The following is an 18075-nucleotide window of genomic DNA, read 5'->3' as shown; positions in this document are numbered from 1 at the left end:
TCACCATCCCTGGAGGTGTGGATATGGCACTTCAGCATGTGGCTTAGTTGGCATGGTGGTGTTGGGTTGATGGTTGGACTTGATGATCTCAGAGGTCTTTTTCAACCTTAATGATTCTGTAATCACCTCTAAACCCAGCCAGAAAGTCCCCTGAATGCAGTGCATGACCCAGAGAGGACAGTTGGGGTGATGAACCCCCTGTCCTGCTCCAAGGCTGGATGTGAGGAGCATGCCCAGGGCTTGCCTTTCTCCAGGCACCACCACAGTTCCCCCTGCCACCCCTTAGGCTTGTCTCCAGGCTGATCCAGTGCCTCCTGTGGGACATGTTCTTGGGAAAGGGAAGAAGGGGAGCAATTCCCAGCTGGGGTCATTGGCCTGAGTCAGATTCCTAACCCCGCTCTTCTCCCGTTTCTTTTAGACACCCCCCACTCCTTTCCCAGGCAGGAAATCAAAGCCCAGCTTGCTCATTAGGGGCTGACCAGAAGCCAAAAAAAGAAGAAAAGATTAAAAAAAAATTGCTTTATTTGCTAAAACTGCTGCTTCCTCAGAGGAAGGGGAGTGGGAGTCCTCCAGCCAGAGGCTTCCCACCATCCGGGGAGCTGCAGCAGAGGGGGTTCCATTTTCCAGGTCTTTGCCTTAACTATGGATCAAAGGGAAAAACCTGTCAAATTATTTCAGTGTCTGGCAGGTTCCTGTGTGTCTGAGCTGCTGTAAAATACGGGGCATTTGGAAAATATTTTGATGCTCCTGTATTGAGCTGAAACAGAACTCCCCCCCCCCTGAAGTGCAAACGCTGCAGCTTCTTCCACTGATCAGCTACAATGCTGGGCAGACCCATGGAAGCTCCCTGGTGGCTTTTTTGGGGGGGTGAAATCTACCTTTTGGGTTTCTAAATTCTTTTTGAAGTGCTGTTTCCTATCTTCCCCCTCCCCATCTTTTCAGATCCCCACCTGGCATGGATCTGGGTTTGCATCCCTGGGGCACGGCAGCCCTGTGACCTCCCTGACACCCTGGGAAAAGCCCCTGTTTGAGTCCTGTGGTTATGAAAAGCAGACAGGGGAGCTTAAGAAAAACCAAAGCAGCAGTTTTCTGGGGATGGGGTGGGAGGGGAGACACACGACTCAAGCCTGAAATATGTTGAACAGCTGGAGGGATGCAGGGGATTTCAAAAAGAAGGCTGGGATGCCAGTGGGAATGGGAGCAGGCGTGAGGACCTGGAGTGCATTGCTCTGGTGCTTATGGGAAATGATTTTTAAAAAAAAAATCTATAATACCCAGCTGGCATTTATAGATCTTTTATCACTTTAGTGCCTTGATGCCACTAATAAAAGCCTCCAGTGCTTTTATGATACCTAAAACAAATATTCCCCTTTTGCCCCTGCCCTGGGTTTCCAGAAAGATTTTGAGCCATGTGAGTGTGGTCACCCATTCAGTGTGAATTTCATTAGGCTGATGAAACCACTCCTGCCATCCAGGTTGGTGCTGTTGCTCAGGGTTTGGCTCTTCCTCATCCTCTCCTGCACTGGAGATGTGGGTTAATTCACAGAGGAAGTGAGGGATTCCCAGCAGCCAGAGGGTTCATCTCTGGGCTGGATGCTGGCTGGTGGTGGTGACTCCTGGTCTGGGTTACTTGAGTCCATGGGCAATGCTGGCTAAATCCCTGGTGGCCCAGAGTGCCCTCAGGGTTGCCCAAGGCTCCTCTTCTGCTGCACATGAGCAGGTCAGGGTGACCTGGGGGCTTGGAAGAGGCCAGACAAGGCATGGGAAGGGGCTCTCATCCCCAGGGGAGTTTGAGAGATGCTTTTGCACCCAGCTGGGTCAAAAGGGCCACCCAGGAGCCCCTTTTCCAGCTCTGAGGCTGGAAAATCCCCAGTGTGCTTCCTGCAGGGCTGAGAGCTTGAAATGATTCATCTGGTTTGGTTTGACAAGGGATTATTTGGAAGTTTTCTTCAGCCCCTGCCCACTGCATGGAAATCCTACCACCAGAGGAGACAGCTTCTCCCTGCACCCTTGGAAACCTTCCCCATGCTCCTGCCTGTCCTGATCACAGGCACTGACTTTCTTTGGGGTCTTTTTATCTTGCTGCCCTCCCAAAACCCAACAGCTTCCCCAAATATCCTCTCCCCATCACTTCCCACCAGTAGGATGTGCCCCCAGGCTGCTCATCTCTCTCTTTCCTTGCTGCAGGCAACAGCCCTGGCTTGGAGGGATTTCTCTTCTTTTTTTTAGTTTTTTTTTTGCTTCATTTTTAGAAACCTCCATGGGTCTGGATATTCCTCCCCCCTCCCCTACAAAACTCAGCCATTCCTGCTGGAAAACTTACCCTCCTGCATGGCATTAAATTACTTGGGGTTTACAAAACTGGGTGAGTCCCCTCCTGACACCTCAGCCCAGGCTTTGCTCAGACAGGTGTGCAAATCCCCCAGGTGCATTAAGTGAAGTCCTTAAGTGCTTTTTCCCCCCTGCAGCCTGGTTTGCATCACTACCTTTTGCTGGAGTGATTTATTTTTGCCCTTTCCAACCCCAGATCCTGGGAGGAGCATCCCTTCCCCTCGTCTTGCTCGCTGTTGTAGGGCTGGAGTAATCCAGTCTTAAGGCATCTCTGCTGCTTAGTTTGGTTAAACTGGGGTTTATGGAACCCTGTGGGTTCTGAACCACCCTCCCCATCGTGTGCTTGTCAAAATAGTTGGAGATATTTATTTTCCCCAGGGCATCCACCAGTTCATGGCTGTTGGACAGGGTTTTCTGCCCAAGGCTGAATCACCCCAGGGGGCTGGGGACACCCACGAGCTCTTTTCTCTTTGGTTTTGATTTTGTTATTAATTCAGTTGACTTTTTCATTTCCCCAGAAGCCTCAACCACAGCCAGACTTCACTGCATCAGCAGAACAGACCTCCCCATCTCCCTTTGGTGCTGCTGTGGGGTTTTCATTCCCTTACTTTGCCAAGACCCATCCTCATCCTCACCCAACCTCCAACCCCTCATCCCAGCACATCCCTGGCTCTGCACCCACCACCTCCTGGTTTTCCTTTGCCTCAGCATCACCCCACCAGTGCTGTCTGATGGCTGCAGGAGAGCAGAGCACACAGCCATGGTCCTCCTTGTCCTTGCTTGCTCTCTGGTGGTTTATTTTATTTATTTTACCCCCCTCCTCCACCTCACTCTGTCTCCCTCCCCAGACCACCTTCCAGCGTGCTCCATGTTCTCTCTCCTCACCCTGTGTCCATCCTCCCATCCCTGCTGTGTTTTATCTGGTGTTTCTCCAGACTTTAGGGAAACCACAGATTTTTTATTTTTTTTTTAACCCCACCACCCCCTTTCACTCCAACAGCTCTCTTTAATTTGCATTTTCTCATCCCAGGAGAAAGAAAAGGCATCCTAGAAAACCCAGCAACCTCCTTCACATCACCTCCGAGTCCCCTCTGACCCCCTTGCTGCTTCCCAGCTTCCTTGCTCCCTGCTTCCCACCCAGTTTTCTCCCAGCTCTGGTCCTTGGGGAGGGGGCTGTGCAGGGAAGTTCTGTGGTCAGAAGCTGCCTTCTCATGCCCCTTCCCCGACCTCCTCTGCTTTTCTGCTCAGTGTTTCCTGCCTTGTCACCTCCCAGAGCTGCAAAGCGGGGCCACGACTGGAGCCCTGCGGTGGTGGTTGGGGATGGATGGACCCAGGGGGGGATGCATCTTGTGTTTTGAGTTCTGTCTTCAGTTCTGTGCCCCTCACTACAGGAAGGACACTGAGTTGCTGGAGTATGGCCAGAGAAGGGCAAGCAAGCTGCTGAGAAGGGCTGGAGAACAAGTCCTGTGAGGAGAGGCTGAAGGAACTGGGGTGTTTAGTTTGGGGACTTGAGGGGAGACCTCATGCTCTGCAGTTCCCTGAATCCTGTAGGGAGGTGGGTGTTGGCCTCTTCTCCCAAGTAACTCATGACAGGATTAGAGGAAAAGGCTTGAAGGAGCACCAGGGGAGGTTTAGATCCTTCCTTCTTACCAGGAAGAATTTCTTTGCTGAAAGAGTGGTCAGGCAGAGGACTGGGCTGTGCTTGATGGGAACGGGACCCAGGGAGGTGGTGGAGTCACCATCCCTGGAGGCATCCAAACTCCTGCAGATGAGGCACTGCAGGACATGGTTCAGTTGGCATGGTGGGGTTTTTTTCTTGAGTTGATGGTTGGACTGCATGATCTTAGAGGTCTTTCCCACCTGTGGATTCTGGGATCTTCTCCCCCCTCCTCTCCTCCCCACATTACACCTCCCCATCCCGCATCACCTCAGGCTGTGAAACAGCAGGTAAGGATTTTTCAGCTCCTTTGGTGCTATTCCAGGCCAGACACAGTTTCACAGTTTGTAATTTTATTTTTTTTTTTTACTTTTTCTTTTTTTTTGGGGGGGGGGAAATGCTATTTCATTTTGGCAAGCTTGGGATAAGGCAGGAGGAAGGAGCATGGGGCTGGTCCGGTGACGGGAGGTGGCTGCAGAGCTGACCCACAAAAACCAGGAGTAGCAGCTGAATATTAAATAAAAGATTTGACTTTTATTTAAAATAAAATGCATTTGTACATAGTCTTGGAACCACAGGCTACAGGAAGGGAACACTGTTTACTCCTCAGGGTAGGAGGTGGGGCAGGAGGTGGATCCCCATCAGCATTAAGGCTGGGCTGGCTGAATGAAGAAGGAGGTCCTGGCCCCAGGTCTCTGTTCTTGAGGGTGTTGTGGCACAGCTCTGAAATCCTATTTAACTTAGATATAAATTTTACTGGACTGAAATGAGGGGTTTCTGGGGGTTGTTTGGTTTTTTTTTTTTTTAGTTTTATTTCTAAGTAACTCCCCTTACCCCTTACAGGCATACTAGAGTTAATGCTGATACACCAGAGCTATGCAATATTCTAGCTGGCTTGTGAGACTAGTTAAAAAAAAAACTGTACAATTTTATAAAATTTGTGTTTTTTTTTTTTTACATTAGTTACACAAAACCTATACTTCATAGACCTTTACTTCATATTGTAATGAAAAAAAGTTTGCATATCATAGGCAGAACAGTGACTATGCTGGTGAATACTAAAAGTGTCATAATACAATATGGTGTAAAAATAAAATAAAATTAAAAAAAAAAAAAAAAAAGGACAATATAAATGATTATCAAAAGTTAACAAATAAACCCAAGCTATAACAGAATAATAGAAGATCAGCTTCAAGGCCACATGTAACTACCTTCAAAGTCATGTCAGGCACCTGTAACAGTCCTGGTGCTTGTAGTGTGAAAGGAGGGGTGGAAATTCTACTCAAAAGGGGAGGACGACTTCCAAACAAATGTACAGAATAAAAACCACAAAATTAAAAAAAAAAAAAAAAAAATGGAAAGAAAACACTCATGCATTAAACATGATAAATAGACTTCATATAGGTTAAGCCCTGGATGGCTTTGCAAGAAGATGGCTTAGAGTTCTCTCAGAAAATTGGCTGTTTTTAAGTCACTCAAATCATATCCTGCTCTACCCGTTGGATTCTGGAGCTAAAGGCCAGTGACAGGCCCCAGAGATGGTTTTGTTATAGCAAATTAACAGAAGTGCTCATTAGTGCACACAGATTAACTGGTCAGGTAAAACAAAAAAAAAAAAAAAAAAAAAATGATAAAAAAAAAAAAAAAAAAAAAAAAGAACATTTCAAGCTCACTTTATTAAGCAGCATATTCTGAAGGACAGCTTGTTGGTTTCTTTGTTTTTAAAAGTTAAATATTAATATGGCCACGGGGGTTTCCTCTGGGGGGGGAATTGGGGGGTAACAGGAGGTGGGGCTCACACCCACCCACTCGTCAGTTTGTAGAACATCTCTTCATCTAAACTCTCATTCTGGTCTTTGGCTCGTGTGGACAGGAAGATGTAGCCCCCAATGAACTCGTGCACCACTTTGCAATCCACCTCTGTGCAGATGAAGGACACTCGGACGTCGTCTGCAAACTCCACTGTCACCTGGAGGAGGTAGAAAACCAGAGGGGGTCAACCTCAGCAGCCCCTCCCAAAGGTACATGCTCTTCCCTTCTGCTTTATTTTTATTTTTTTGGGGTTAAACCAGGTGCCTTTTGTTGTTGCCTCAGCAAAACCCAACCATGAAAATGAGGATTTGGACTCGATGATCCTCGTGGGTCCCTTCCAACCTGAGATAGGATTATTGCTCAAACTTTTCAATACCTTTCATTGGGGTTTTAAGTATTTAATTTGAAATTTCATTCATTTATTTATTCAAATTATCATCACTTTTCACTCTCCTGTGGCTCAGAAGTCTTTGCCACTCTCATTGGTCAGTACATGCCAACATTCTCCTTGTTTCAAGAGAGACTGGCCACAGACCTCTGAGGTCTGGAATTTCTTTCCACTTTTCCCTTTCTTTTCCACTTTATTCTGGTTTTGTAAATCAAAGTTTGGCCATAGAAATGCTTGATGGGAGCAGAGGGAGCTCGTTTTGACTGAACAGACCATCCATTTGTTGATTATGTATTATTATTATGTATTATGTATGATGTTTTTTTGTCCCCCCATCACTGACAGCTCTGCAGGAGGGAGAAGGATTCCCCAGCAGTGCATCCCAGATGAATAACTGGGATATTAGGGCTTGCAACTGGGTCAAAACAAAGACTTGGAGGCAGACAGGAAGCAGAATAATTTCTCCAGCAGCTCTTAATGAGCCACAAGCAGTGGGAGAAGAGCCCTCATGTATCCCTGGCAATTTTCCTTGGGTGTTGTGCTGAAAGGAAGCAAAAGAAAGTTTGTGCATCCAAAAGTCAAAGCCCATCCTGGAGCAGAGCAAAAGTTCTGCTGATGCTTTTCATGACTTGCATGAAAGCCAGAGCTGTACTGCAAATAAAAAGAATTTTAGGACAGGTTAAGTTTCTGTTATGGGTCAGGATCAAGCCCGAGCATTGGGTTTGAAGTTGGATTTCATTTATCAGCCTTTGGGTGTTCAGAGACAGAGAAAATAATTATGTATTAAGTATGTAATTGTCTTAGTTACAGAAAGATTCAGGGTTTATTTTTTCTTCTTTTTAAGGGACACATTCAGCTCCACCAGCAGTGAGGACAAGTTCTGCTCCATGTCCAGGGAGAGTGGAGAAGGAAGGAGGAAAAACTCCATTATTAACCCGGTGGTATGAAACCAGCAATTGAAAACCTGACTTTTGAGAAGTCCACTTGCAAGATCAACTCAAAAAAAAGGTTGTAGTGAGGTGGGTGTTGGTCTCTTCTCACAAGTCACCAGTGACAGAACACAAGGAAATGGCCTCAAGCTGCCCCAGGGGAGGTGGACGTGGCACTTCAGGACATGGTTTAATTGGCTGGGGTGGTGTTGGGTGGATGGTTGGGCCTGATGACCTTAAGAGGTCTTTTCCAACCTTCCTGATTGTGTGATTCTCACCATTTTGATCTCCCAGTTCACATTCCACTGCTTCATGTTGCTGAACCTCCAGGTTTTGACAGCATCACCCGTGCTGGCGTCCATCCGGATCAGCCGGTTGTAGGCGATGCCAATCAGCTCCTCCTTTTTGCCCCCCTGGAACCTGCAGGATGGGGAGGGATCAGTCAGCACCCAGCTGTGATACACACCTACATGTGTTAACTTCAGCAGCTGAGTTACCTTATGACAGCAGTTCTGGGAGTTGATGAAATCAGTGCTTTTTTAATTTCAACACCAGGTAAAGATGTGCTGCGTGTTTAATGTCTGCTGCATGGGTACTCATGAAATTACCCCTCAACATTAGATATTAGGAAGAAATTAATTGCTGTGAGGGTGGTGAGACCCTGGCCTAGGTTGACCAAGGAGGTTATGTCTTCTATGTTAGAAGACACCAGGCTGAGAGAGTTGGGGGTGTTGAGGCTGGAGAAGAGAAGGCTGCAATGGGGAGACCTTAGAGCACCTTCCAGTGCCTGAAGGGGCTCCAGGAAAGCTGGGGAGGGACTGGGGACAAGGGCAGGGAGGGATGGGATGAGGGGGAAGGGTTTCCAGATGGAAGAGAGATGAGATGTGAGGGAGAAATAGTTTGTTGTGAGGGTGCTGAGCCCCTGTGCCAGGTTTCCCAGAGAAGCTGTGTCTGCCCCATCCCTGGCAGTGTCTCAGCCCAGGTTGGATGGGGCTTGGAGCAACCTGGGCTGGTGGGAGGTGTCCCTGGGCATGGCAGGGGGTGGCAATGGAGGAGCTTTAAGGTCCTTCCCAACCCAAGCCAGTCTGGGATTCTAGTAAGCCCCATTGCACCTGGAGGAGCCCACTGGCCAGAGTTGTTCAGTTGGGTTAAAACACCTCATGGTTTGACATTAGCCCTAAATTCCCACTTGAATCCCTCCAGTAACTCTTTCCACCCACATTTTCCAGCTGAAGCCAGAGGTCACTTTGAAGTAAGAATGGGAAGCAAGATACAGGTGAGGTGACCAGGAGTGGTGACCTGGATGGTCTTGAAACCCCTCCCAACCTAAACCATTCCATGATTCCATGATTCCTGCCCCCCCAGACCCACCCACCTTGCAATGAAATGCGTGATGCCGAACTCGGGCAGCGACTGCCAGGCTTGGATAAACCTCATCTTCGCCTCGATCAGACTCATCTGAGCCACGTTCTGGTGGGCTTCCAGAATGCGTGCTGTGATCTGCAGGCAGGGGGACAACAGTGGCTTTAGGTGAGGGGACTCATGAGTGACATCCCAGCAGGTAAGGACCCCAAGAGGCCTTTGGGAGCCGGGGAGGTCACCACCAAAAGCAGAGAAATCGATAATTCCCGCCCCGCGGTCTCAGTTTGGCTACGGCTGCTCCGAGGTTGCTAAACCATGGAGCTGCTTATTGCTTCGTGTCTCCAGACGTATAAAAAGCAAATATAGATCTGAGCTGTCTGGCTGCAAATTGCCTCTCGGGCTCGTTTAGTTTAAGACACAGGATGTGAGCAAATGGTGGGGCAGATTTCTGGTGTAGGGTTTCTGGATTCGCAGCATAAATCACTGGGGATTGTTATAAAAACCAAGCAGGGCCCAAGTTTCTTCAGGGGAGGTGTGGGGTTTGTTAGTTGTTTGTTTTTCTTTCATTGCTGCTCTTCAAAGCAAAGGGGTTCTAGACTATTTTAAGTTTTATCTTAATTTTGTTGTTGCTGTCACTTACCAAGTCTCTTACATAGCCTGGCTGTAGATGGCAAGGCGAAAAAAAACAAAAAAAAAAAAAGAAAAGGAGGCAGAAAGAAAGAAAAAAAAGCAATCAGAAATATGGCAACAAAGCAAAGGCAAAGAAAAAAAAAGGTAAATTAACTGCAAACCAAAGTTCAAGCCAAAAAAAAAAAAAAAAAAGGAAACCAAACCAAAACCAAGAAACCACATGCACAATTTCTCAGGTGGAAAAGCAGTCAAAGTGAACGTAAGGACAAGCGAGCAGAGATTTGCTCCTCGTGCTGGCCCTGCCTGAGCACCAGTGCTTGGGCATCATCTAGAGATGGGTTTTGGTCCTGGCATGGTTTTGGTTTTGATCCTGAGATGGTTTTGGGTCACACTGGTGGCGGAAGGGAAGGGTGAAGCTGCTGTCTCAGAGAAGCATCGGTGTCCTCACCCCTCCAAGCCTGCTTCCTCAGAGAGGAAGGAGCTCACCATGGGCAGTTGGCTCAAGAGCTCCTTTATTTGAGATGCTCAGAGAAATGACAGGGATAGTGGTGGGGGGAATCAGCAGCAGCTGGAGAAGTTGACCCAGATCCTACAGGGCCTTGGAGGGAGGATGTGCTGCCCTTGCAAGGCAGCTGGAGGCTGCTCCCACACCAAACCCTAGCAAGGCACCTGAGAGCTGTGAATAAGTTAATTTTAAAAAATTTATTTTATTTTTGCATTTAGGATTTGTCACTCCACAACCCTATGCTGCTGCAACAGCACGTGGAGACAGACATCACCCAAGCAGCTATGGGGCCAGTGTGGGACCAAGCAACTTCTGTAACTCATAGCATCAATGAATAATTGGGGTTGTCAGGTCCCTCTGCAGGTCCCCCAGTCCAACCCCCCTGCAGTATCAGGGACACCCTCACCTATATCAGGTTGCTCAGAGCCTCCTCAAGCCTCACCTTGAATATCTCCAGGGATGAGACCTCAACCCCCTCCCTGGGCACCCTGTGCCATTGTGCCACTGCCCTCATGGGACACAACTTGTTCCTCACATCCAATCTAAAGCTGCTCTTCTCTAATTTAAACCCATTTTCCCCTCATCCTATCCCTCCAGGCCCTTGCACACAGTCCCTCTCCAGCCTTCCTGTAGCCCCTCAGATACTGGAAGGTCACTGTGAGGTCTCCATGGAGCCTTCTCTTCTCCAGGCTGAACAACCCCAGCCAATTCCCCTTTCAGCACCATTTGTGGTGCTGCATGACCTCTTCCTCCTCCTCCTCCTCTCCCTGTGCTGGGGCACAGAGGGACCCTCATAGCTGAATTCTTTGCATTCCCACAGCCTCCATCCCTTCCTCCCAGCCCTGTCTGCACACTGCTGCCAGCAAACATCCTCCTCTGCTGCAAGCTCTGCCTCTGGCCAGAAAGGAAGAGCCAAAAATCTGCTTTTCAGCCCATGTTTAAAGTGAATCCAGAGTCTGCATCACAGCCACTGGCCCCGTGGCTTGTGCCCTTCCCTCTGCTCCACCAGGGTTATTTTTATAATGTGGATACCTGCACAGTAAGCAAGTTCTGGGAGCTAATATTTTTCCAGGTGCCTCCAGTTTTACAGAGTTCAAGCCTAGAAGGTATTCTGGATGTTAAAGTGATCTATTTATGCAGCCTCTCCCCCATCCAAGTGGATATAAAGGCTTATTCAGAAGAATAATCAGAGCTATATAAAATATAACTCTGCTGCCAGGAAATGATCGTGCTGTGCCAATAAAAAGTTATATTTTTTTTTTTTTCCCTGCTTCTCTGACTTGCACCCTTCTTCTGGGTTTGGAGAAACCCAACCAGCCTGAAGCACAGAGGCTGCAAAGCTCCAACTGAATGTAAGTCACCAAAAGGCCAGGGAGCAATTGCCTTCCTCATTCCTGCTGCAGTCCTGACATGTATAATGTCTTTCAGAAAGTCATGCATTTATTTCCAACCCAAAACCAGTTACAGCCCTGTGGGTCAGGGTCAGACCATAGTGTGGGGTTTGAGCAGAAGTCAGAGCCACTCCAAATGAAGCAACAGCTCGAGGGCTGGGGTTGGGAAGCAGTGGAAAAAAGCAAAGAGAGGAAATGTGCAAAACTGCCTTAGAGCCAAGCTTGGGTAAAGCACTGCAAGCAAACTGCAGCTCCACACTGATCCTGAGGGACTCCACATGGGAGAAGGGTTGAAGCCCAACCCTGGGGACTGATTTCATCTCATGGATGAGGTAAAATCTTCATCTCCTCAGCTGGGTGAGGAGAGACAAGGGGACAGGTGCCCCCATAGCAGCAGGGACAAACCCCACTACCCCAAAAAAGCATTTAAAATCATAGAATGGCCAGGGTTGGAGGAGACCTTAAAGATCTCCTAATTCCAACCCCCCTGCATGGGCAGGGACACCTTAAACATGAATAAGTTGACAATGCCTTTAAAATAAATGTCATCCAATTTGCAACACCTTTCAAATCAACACTTCCCTGCCCTGGACATGCACTGGTGCATAACAGGTGGCAAAATGAAGGTGCTGGGTGCCATCCCCAGGTGCTGGAGTGAAACCACACGTGCATCATGGTGCATCATGAAGTGCATCATGAAGTGACAACATCCCCAACACAGGGTGTCAACCATTGGGTGCACCCAGAACACCCAACCATTGGGTGCCACCACAGGGTTGGACGAGCACCTACCTGCTTGTTCTTGTATTTTTTCAGGTAACGAGGAGAAACCAAGCACTCAGGGTTTATGTCAGTGTTGATCTGTTCCGGGATCAGCTGAGGGTCTGGGTTCAAATGCTGCATTTTCAGGAAGGAGAGGATGTTCTGCACTTCCATCCCATAGGAGCTGTCGGCCATCGTCTTGCCCTTGGAGGCCAAGCGGCAGGCAGCCATCCAGTTGGCATATTGGGTCTCCTGTTCCCCAAACAAACCAGAGATCCCCTCCTGTCAGAGAGCTGGGAATGCCATCTGCCTCCCTCCCAGATACAACTCCAGGGAGCCTTATTTTCCTTCCAGCCTCAGGAGACTCAAGCACCCCCAAAGCTGGGCAGGAACTCAACCAACAGGTAGGGAGAAAGCCAAGGAAGAGCAAGGGCTGATTTTCTCAGCACAAGAAGATGGAGGTGTTGGAGTGAGTCCAGAGGAGGCCCTGGAGTTGCTGGGAGGGCTGGAGCAGCTCTGCTCTGGAGCCAGGCTGAGAGAGTTGGGGGTGTTGAGGCTGGAGAAGAGAAGGCTGCAATGGGGAGACCTTAGAGCACCTTCCAGTGCCTGAAGGGGCTCCAGGAAAGCTGGGGAGGGACTGGGGACAAGGGCAGGGAGAGACAGGACAAGGGGAATAGTTTTAAGCTGGAAGAGGGGACATTTAGATTATATTTAGCATACTTAAGGAAGAAATTTTTCACACTGAGGGTGGTAAAACCTTGGCCCAGCTTGCCCAGAGAGGTGGGAGATGCCCCATCCCTGGGAACATTCCAGGTCAGGTTGGATGGGGCTCTGCCCAACTGCATCTGGTTGGAGATGTCCCTGCTCACTGCAGGGGATTGGACTAGATGGTCTTTGGGGGGGTCCTTGCCCACCCAAACCATTCTGTGTTTCTATTATTCTACTCCAAATTCACATGTGAACAGCAAGATCAGCCACATGTGAGTACAGTTGCTATTTTTTTTTAATTAACACCAGCTATGTGGCACATCTGAGCATGAGCTGAGGGTGGGCAAAGGGCAGAGAGACAGCAGCCCAGGTGATGAACTCACATTATCACAACGAAGCCAGATCTCATTCATCCCCTCTGCCACTGGGATCAGGAGTTTGATGTTAAATTTCTGACCAGAGATGTTCACATCAGGGGTAACTTCACAGCCTGCAAAGAGGGAACCACTGGTTAAAAAGGGGGTGTGTGTGATGGAGGATGCTTTTAAAAGGGGGGGAGGGGGAAACACCCTAAAAAAATGAGAAGAAAAAGCAAAGCACTTCAACTAAAGGGTGTTCAACAGCATCTCAGTGCTGCAAAGGTCTTGCACCACATCTTCAGTGGGATAAATGGGGACAAGAAATGTGTTGGATATTTCTTTTTCCAAGCAAAAGGTAAAATGGGGCAAAAAAGCAAGGCTAGCTCTGAAAGCAATGAAACTGAAGCTGAATGCCTGAAGGATTCATCTCACAGCTCCTGCCCTGGCTTCATGGCTGGCAAACACCCCATGTCCTTGAAATTTCCATCCAAGGGTGGGAGAGGGTGGCTGGGTGGGTGCTGACCCTCACCCTAAAGCTCCTGATCCATTCTTTTGGCCAGGATTATCACTGCTATGGTGATCATCAGTGTCTGGAGACAACTACAAGCAGTTGTATAAACCCTGGGGGGTGAAGTAACTGAATATTTTTGAGATTTTTGGAAAGTGCCATCACAGCAGATCTGTTAAAAGCTCCCCAAAAAAGGGTCCCAAAAAAGGGTTTCACCTCGACTGCAGCCCGAGATCACCTGGGGGGAAATAAATTTTGATTTTCCCTCTGCTGGGGGGAAAATAAAAATGAGTTTTCCTTTGGTGGCTGCTGGAGTAGGAATGTTTAATGTGACAGAGGAAAAACCCAGCAATTCCAAGAGGAATTTAAACACTCCTGAGTGAGGCAACCAGCACGAGGGAAAAAGAAGACACTGGAGGAAGTGTGGTTTGTTTGGAGTGTGTGTTCCTATTTATCCTCCTCTCTGGATGTCACTTCCATTTTTTGGATGGCCATGGCAGAAAGGAAGAGGACAAGTTGTCTGGCTGTTGTGGAGCTGGTGGTTGTTCCCTTTGGGGTGACACAACCTGTACTCAATTTGCAAAGTCTAAGCCTACCAAACCCCTTCATCCTCAGGCTTTTAAACATACTTACCCAACCCTGGGGTAGGTAAAAAAATGGTGTAAGAAGAACAGACAATCAATGGAATAAAATTCAGTGGTCCTGATGCTTCTCTTACCTCTCAGGTTCATCTGGTGTGCAGGAGTCCCATTGGATTCCTCTTTGCTTTTATAGCAGGAGATGGAGGTATCTTTGAAGGTGCACCAGTAGGGTTTGTAGCCTTTCAATGTCAGCTTCTTGGGCCTGCCAGACAGGTTGAGGGAAAATGGCATTTGGTTGAAGTTCCTAAAGCAACCTCATTTCCTACAAACCTCAGTTCCTACAGCAACCTCTGCCAGGCAGAAAGGGACCTGGGAGTCTGGATTGCCAGGAAGCTGAAGAGGAGCCAGCAGTGTGCCCAGGTGGCCAAGAAGGCCAATGGCATCCTGGGCTGGCTCAGGAACAGCGTGGCCAGCAGGTCCAGGGAAGGGATTCTGCCCCTGTACTCAGCCCTGGGGAGGCCACAGCTTGAGTCCTGTGTCCAGTTCTGGGCCCCTCAGCTCAGGAAGGAGCTTGAGGTGCTGGAGCAGGTCCAGAGAAGAGCAAGGAGGCTGTGAAGGGATCCAGCACAAGTGCTGTGAGGAAGGGCTGAGGGAGCTGGGGGTGTTGAGGCTGGAGAAGAGGAGGCTCAGGGGAGACCTCATCACTCTCTGCAACTCCCTGAAAGGAGGTTGGAGCCAGGGGGGGGTTGGGCTCTTTTCCCAGGCAACTCTCAGCAAGACAAGAGGGCAGGGTCTCAAGTTGTGCCAGGGGAGGTTTAGGTTGGAGATGAGAAAGAATTTCTTTCTGGAGAGGGTGATCAGGCATTGGAATGGGCTGCCCAGGGAAGTAGTGGATTCTCCGTGTCTGGAGATATTTCCAAAGAGCCTGGATGTGGCACTGAGTGCCATGGGCTGGGAACTGCAGTGGGAGTGGATCAAGGGTTGGACTCGATGATCTCTGAGGTCCCTTCCAACCCAGCAAATTCTGTGATTCTATGATTTTATCCTTAAAAACCTGGTGGCAGCAGCTTGGGGACCTCAGAAGGTCCTGGCATGCACAGCCCTGCCCTGGGCAAACCTTACAACCACAATTTCCTTTCACAGCTGCCCCCAACTCCAGGAGTGAAGTCACCACCCTCCCTCAAGCCATCCTACACATGCAGGATTTTCCATTCTTCACTGTTTTAAGATCTTCAGAGCCTTTTTTTTTTGGGAGGGGGGACTCCATTAAATCGCAGGCAGGGCATGAACCCTGCAAGCAGGGGAGGGAAAAAACCCATCCCAAATTTCTGCAGCAACACCAGGCAGATACAGGGACACTGATAAAGGACTTTTTTATAAAAATATATATTGCAGCTTCTCCCCAGTAAAGTGTGACAAGAAAGACACCTGAAGCTGGGCCAGATCCTAACATTGCATCAGTGACATTGGGTTTCTGGGGGTGAAATAACTGCCTGACCCTCATTTTTTTTTTTTTTAGGAGAAAAATGTCAATTCTGAGCTTCCCCCCTGTGACAGGATGGCCTCAAAGCTCAGGCTTGCACCAGGTGAAGAACCAGCAGCTTCTCACTGCTCCATCTCCTGTCCCTCCAGCTGGCTCTCCAATTTCCAAGCCATTAACTCCCTGAGTCCTGCCTAATTTTATTGGTAAATAAACACTTCAAAGGAAAAAGCACATTTTTTGGTTGCTTGCTTGCTTGGGGGGAGAACCCCACTCAGATGCAGGGCATAGGCTGAAGCCCTAAAACTTCCCCCCATTTAGACCCCAAGCCCAGATGGACATGGAGCTCTCATTAATTCACCTTCAGAGAGGGAAAAAGGATTTTTCAGAACAGAAGTGGCAAGTTCTGACTCCAGCACCAACTCATTAATAAAATAAAGGCTTGTTCCAGAGCTATTTCACTGCCTGCAGCTTTTTTTTTTTTTTTTTAATATATATCCTCTAATGATGCTGTGAAACCTCACCATTATTTCCAATTTCCAGAACTTTCACCATCACCCTGGCCACAGCAGGCAATAAAACACAGAAGAGGGTGGTGGCTGCCAAAATGTTACTCTAAGCCCAGACTGCTGTTCCAGGTTTTCACATCCAAGTCAAAATAAAATGAAAAAACAAACAAACCCTAAATCCTGAGTGAGCTGGGAGAGGAGCAGAGTCAGCTCAACCTGCTCCTTTTTGGCAAGGAAAGGGCAGATAAACTGGGATCCCCTTGTGCTTATAATTCATCCAACCTCTTGCAAGCCAGAAGTATTTAAGCAAGCAGTTTTTAATCCTGATTTTAGGATGGTTTGATTCTCTCCTGGGCATTGATTGAGTTAGGGAAATATTTTAATTCATGGTGTTAGAGAAATAATTAATTGTGTGTTAGTGAAAGAGCACACGCTGCTGGCTATGGGATGCAGCAAAGCTCTGCTGGAGGAATGGGTGGAAAAACCCATCTTTAAGAACTCAATATTGAGTATTTCAAATAGTGTGAAATACCTGGTGACAGCAGGATAACAAAGGACAATATCTTAATAGCAAGAGAGCTGTGAGCTGTGGGGTCAGGCAGCGATTGCTGGGTGCTGGCTTTTCCCAAGTGATAATGTGCAGCAAGATCTTAAGGCCAGGAGATTAAAAAATAATAGATATTAGGCAGCAGGACCATTCATTATTCATAGATATTACCATTTTCATCAGCACCTCTTCCCAGCAGCACTTACTTGAAGACTTTAATGTAGTCGGCGAGCTCTGGGATGGAAGTGATGTCACCCTGGAAAGGAAAGATCATTCCCACTGATCCCTCTCTCCCAGTGGATCCGGGGGGAGAGGGATGCTCTGCAGAGGAGGGAGGTGCTGGCAGCTTCCCCAGACAACATCAAGGGCTAAAGGTTTATGAAAATGCTCTTAGAAAACCCCCAACCCAAGGGGAATGATCAAGTTGAGCAACCTGGTGGGATGTGTCCCACACTCCCCAAAAGGTTGGATGGGATTTAGGTTCTCTGCCAACCCAAAGATTCTGTGATCCCCTGCAAGCAGAGAAAAAAAATCTGCCCAGAAGTGCTCTTAGGAAAGCAAAAGATGAGGTTTTTCTTTTTCTTTCAGCAATTCCTGGTGGTGCTGGAGGCAATTCCCACCCCCAGGGTCACCAGCACCAGCTCCTCTTCCCACCGGGGTTTTTCTCCTCCCTGAGTTATTTCCTTCTATTCCAAACAAAAGGAGATGCTGCTCTGTACATCCAGGATAAAACTTTCTGACACCTTAGAATGGTTCCTTCTCCCCACCCCACCAAGTTTTTTAAATATTGAGTTTATCTTCACATTTTGCATGAGCAAAAAGATAGAGGAGGGGGGGGGGAGCACTGGGCAATTCCCACGAGCTCGAAGGAAGAGGGGTTTCAAAGGACAGCAAAGGCAGCTCCAGCAGTAGGGAGACAGTTTACTTTTCCATCCACAGTGAGCAATGCTGTTTATAGATACCCCGGGAGGGAAAAAAATGCAGAATCTAAACAAACAATCCAGTAATTGCCCATTATCCCTATTCAATTACTCGACTGCAGCTGGAAATGGCCACTGCGAGCGAGACCGACGGAAAGGGATGGGCTGGGGAGGGGGGGTCTGGGTTTTTTTTTTGTTTGTTTTTTTTGGTTTTTTTTGATGAATCATTGTCATCTTTGCTCCTATCTGGCAGGGAATGTTCCTTAGTGCTGTGCTGCAAATGTGGGTTTGCAAAGAAATGATAAAAGATGCCTGGGCTCCAAAAAATTGTCATTATTTCTGTCGCCCCAAAGCAGCAAGTGGTTAATGTCATGTTATAAATGCTGCTAAGGAGGGATGGTAACATCTAAAAGACCCTTTGTAAACACTTCAAAAAATTACATGAAGTGTAAGACTGGAAATATTTCAAGGGGTTTAGGGTTTGAAAGAACTTAAAATGAAACTCGGAGATGGTATAAATGTGCAAAGTGCCTGGAAAAGCTTTGTTGTGCTCAGCCTGACTGGACCTACTCCTTTTTCTGTGGGTTAGTTTTTTGGGCTTTCTGTTTTTAAAGGTGGGAAACCACTATTAAAGCAGCAAATCAGGAAAAAAAAATCATTAGATCCTCTAAAATACAGTCAGATCCTCTAAAATAC

The 18075-nt window shown here is 47.9% G+C and overlaps 1 protein-coding gene across 4 annotated transcripts in view; it reads right to left on the bottom strand.

Moving 5' to 3' along the window:
• Window positions 1-4498: 4498 nt before the first annotated feature.
• Window positions 4499-18075, bottom strand: part of FERMT2 (fermitin family member 2) — a 60207-nt gene continuing 46630 nt past the window's right edge. For 2 of the 4 annotated variants that reach the window (XM_030451941.1, XM_030451944.1), the window contains exons 10-17: window positions 16666-16715; window positions 14061-14185; window positions 12859-12965; window positions 11798-12019; window positions 9120-9140; window positions 8493-8617; window positions 7396-7537; window positions 4499-5957 (exon numbers count right to left, since the gene is read on the bottom strand). In XM_030451941.1, coding sequence (XP_030307801.1) covers window positions 5784-5957; window positions 7396-7537; window positions 8493-8617; window positions 9120-9140; window positions 11798-12019; window positions 12859-12965; window positions 14061-14185; window positions 16666-16715 — 966 coding nt within the window. In that variant the 3' untranslated portion in view covers window positions 4499-5783. The remainder of the gene's footprint in view (window positions 5958-7395; window positions 7538-8492; window positions 8618-9119; window positions 9141-11797; window positions 12020-12858; window positions 12966-14060; window positions 14186-16665; window positions 16716-18075) is intronic. The other 2 variants (XM_030451942.1, XM_030451943.1) reach the window with 1 other exon arrangement.

This window comes from Calypte anna, chromosome 5A, assembly GCF_003957555.1.
Source record: "Calypte anna isolate BGI_N300 chromosome 5A, bCalAnn1_v1.p, whole genome shotgun sequence".
NCBI lineage: Eukaryota > Metazoa > Chordata > Aves > Apodiformes > Trochilidae > Calypte > Calypte anna.
Note: the sequence above shows the minus strand (reverse complement) of the source record. Positions and strands in the feature narration are given on the sequence as shown.